This window comes from Gastrolobium bilobum, unplaced genomic scaffold (genome assembly GCF_033153095.1).
Source record: "Gastrolobium bilobum isolate Gb01-03AN ecotype WA unplaced genomic scaffold, APGP_CSIRO_Gbil_v1 utg1090, whole genome shotgun sequence".
Classification (NCBI taxonomy): domain Eukaryota; kingdom Viridiplantae; phylum Streptophyta; class Magnoliopsida; order Fabales; family Fabaceae; genus Gastrolobium; species Gastrolobium bilobum.
The window spans coordinates 846,834-849,148 of record NW_026899797.1 but is presented as its reverse complement, the minus strand read 5'-3'; the positions used below and the strand labels follow the sequence as shown (position 1 = coordinate 849,148).

General features: G+C 36.7%; 1 protein-coding gene across 1 annotated transcript; it reads right to left on the bottom strand.

The window, feature by feature from the left end:
- Positions 1 to 520: 520 nt before the first annotated feature.
- Positions 521 to 2,102, bottom strand: LOC133293594 (transcription factor MYB54-like). Its single transcript, XM_061492185.1, has 2 exons — positions 1,906 to 2,102; positions 521 to 1,655 (listed from the first exon to the last, which is right to left on the bottom strand). The coding sequence occupies exons 1-2, from the start codon at positions 2,051 to 2,053 to the stop codon at positions 868 to 870; spliced, it is 936 nt and encodes a 311-aa protein (XP_061348169.1). The 5' UTR covers positions 2,054 to 2,102; the 3' UTR covers positions 521 to 867.
- Positions 2,103 to 2,315: the final 213 nt, after the last annotated feature.

The following is a 2,315-nucleotide window of genomic DNA, read 5'->3' as shown; positions in this document are numbered from 1 at the left end:
ATAATAATAATAATTTTTGAGATATGTACCTTAGTTTAGCAATTTCAAACCGTGTGTAGTGATAGCCAAAAATCTCCCAAGGATTTAATGCATTTAAAATGATATCATTTTAAAACCATTCCGTAATCAATCAATCAACCTAACCCTATAGTGGTCCAGAAAATTTTCAAATAAAGCATCGTAAACAATCTTTACTATACAATTTAATCTCATAGGTTATAAACTTACTTTCTAAATATGAGACTCTACATAAACACATGGAGGAAGGACAAAGTTGGCTTCAATCTCATGAATTTTTTAGCAGGGAAGAATTAATGCATGCATTATATTCATTAAGAAGTTACACCTACATTTACAACCTTCCAATTAGTACTATATGCTAATTTGGCATTAAAGACAGCTGTATCTGGCACCACTTTTGTTCTTCGTGTGAGCTTACAATCGAAGTTGCCATTACATAGAAACAAGAAATTTCAGTCAATGTCTGCAAATTTTCAATACCTTCTGTACTTTCTACATTCTCATAGAGAGCTCCAAGCGACGCGCAACAAATGTACATGTACCTCACACGAGTTACTACCCTTCATCTGATCCACACTGAAAGCCTTATCCCTCAGATGGGACAAGAAAAAAAGATAAGCACAAAAAAAGTTGGAAAATTTTCACTCTAATCACAACCTATAGAAGAAAATGAGGCAGCATCCTTACATCTGAATTGAAAGGCCTCATGATAAATGCGAGCCTCGTCCAGATAGACTAAAATTGCTAGTTGCTAATTGCTATAAATTATAATGGAGTAAAAAACTAGTAAACTAAACTATAAATATTTATTTATAGGAAATTAAATAATTAAATACTCTCTAGTTATTATGATGAAGAGACACCCACACCAAGAAAATCAATGAAAGGAACTTCTTTGTGCTCAACATTGGACTCATTATCTGCTTTCTCTTTCTCCATAGAAGCCCTCAAATTCTTTAATGTGGATGAGTTATCACAGAAACTCATCAAGTCCCTCTTCATCCTTGCATCTTCAGAAGAACCGACGAATCCAAAAGGACTAGGAACAACCCTCTTGTAGTTTGGAAGAGAGAATGGGGTAGTGGAACCGCGAAAGCTTCCTAGGGATGTTGTTGGATTTGGATAAATTCTATAAGGACTATTAACATATTCTCTCCCTCCTTTTCTAACTGAATCTGCTACAGAAGAACTGTTTGTGGTGGTTGGCACTGATGCAAAATTCCAAGAGGCCAAAGAACTAGAAGGAGTATCAGCAACTTTATTCAGGTTCCGGAAGTCAAAGAATCTCGTATTCTCTAACCCAATTCTCGTCCTAAATACTGAGTCTTGAGGTTGTGGTCTCTTTTCGGGGAAGTTAATGTACGAGGAACTGTTGGAATGGTCATTATAAATATCTGGAAAGCTTCTCTTCCCACTTAGCTTTGATTGTTCTCTTTGTTTCCTTGCCATTATAACATGCCAGTGATTTTTCACTGCATTATCTGTTCGACCAGGGAAAAGCCTCGCTATGAGGGCCCACTTGTTCCCATGAATGCGATGAGCTGCAAGTAGCTTCTCTTCTTCCTCTTCCGAGAATGGTCTTCTGTTAATTCTGGGGTCAAGTTGGTTGAACCACCTTAGCCGACAACTTTTCCCTGCAATAAAAAGGAACAACACATGAACATAAGTTTAAGGTTAATTAATCATACAGACATGATAATTTTTATGTAATATATAGATAATAGATCGATGATAATGAAATGAAATATATATGTATCTACTAAACAGATAAACATGCTCAAGGAATCTTGTAGGTGCAATATTATTAATTCAAGCTAATTAAACCTTTGAATTAGATCTCCTTCAATTGATAATCCAATTTAATTAGATGAGATTAATTTATACCTGATCTTCCTTGGAGCTTCTCAGCAATTGAATTCCAATTCTGAGCACCATATTGTTCAACAAGTTGCCGGAGCTTTTCATCCTCAGCGGGTCTCCAGTGACCTCTAGGACAACTCTTGGTGTCTTCACATGCTGAAGAATCCTCCATGACAGGGTGGTGTTACTGTGGATGCAGGCTCAGGGTACCGATATTTTGCAGAAAGAAATCTTGAACATGAAGCACAACAGAGAGAAGAAGTCTTGAACAAGATATATAAGGAAGTGGAGGGGAGGGGTTGGTTTAGGGTTGTGGATGGGAAGTCACTTTTGTTGTCTTCACACGACAGATTGTGCCCATGTACATGTGCATAAATAGACCTTAATTATGTCATTGGCCCTTGAACTTCTTTATCAAATTCCTCTTTTTCTTT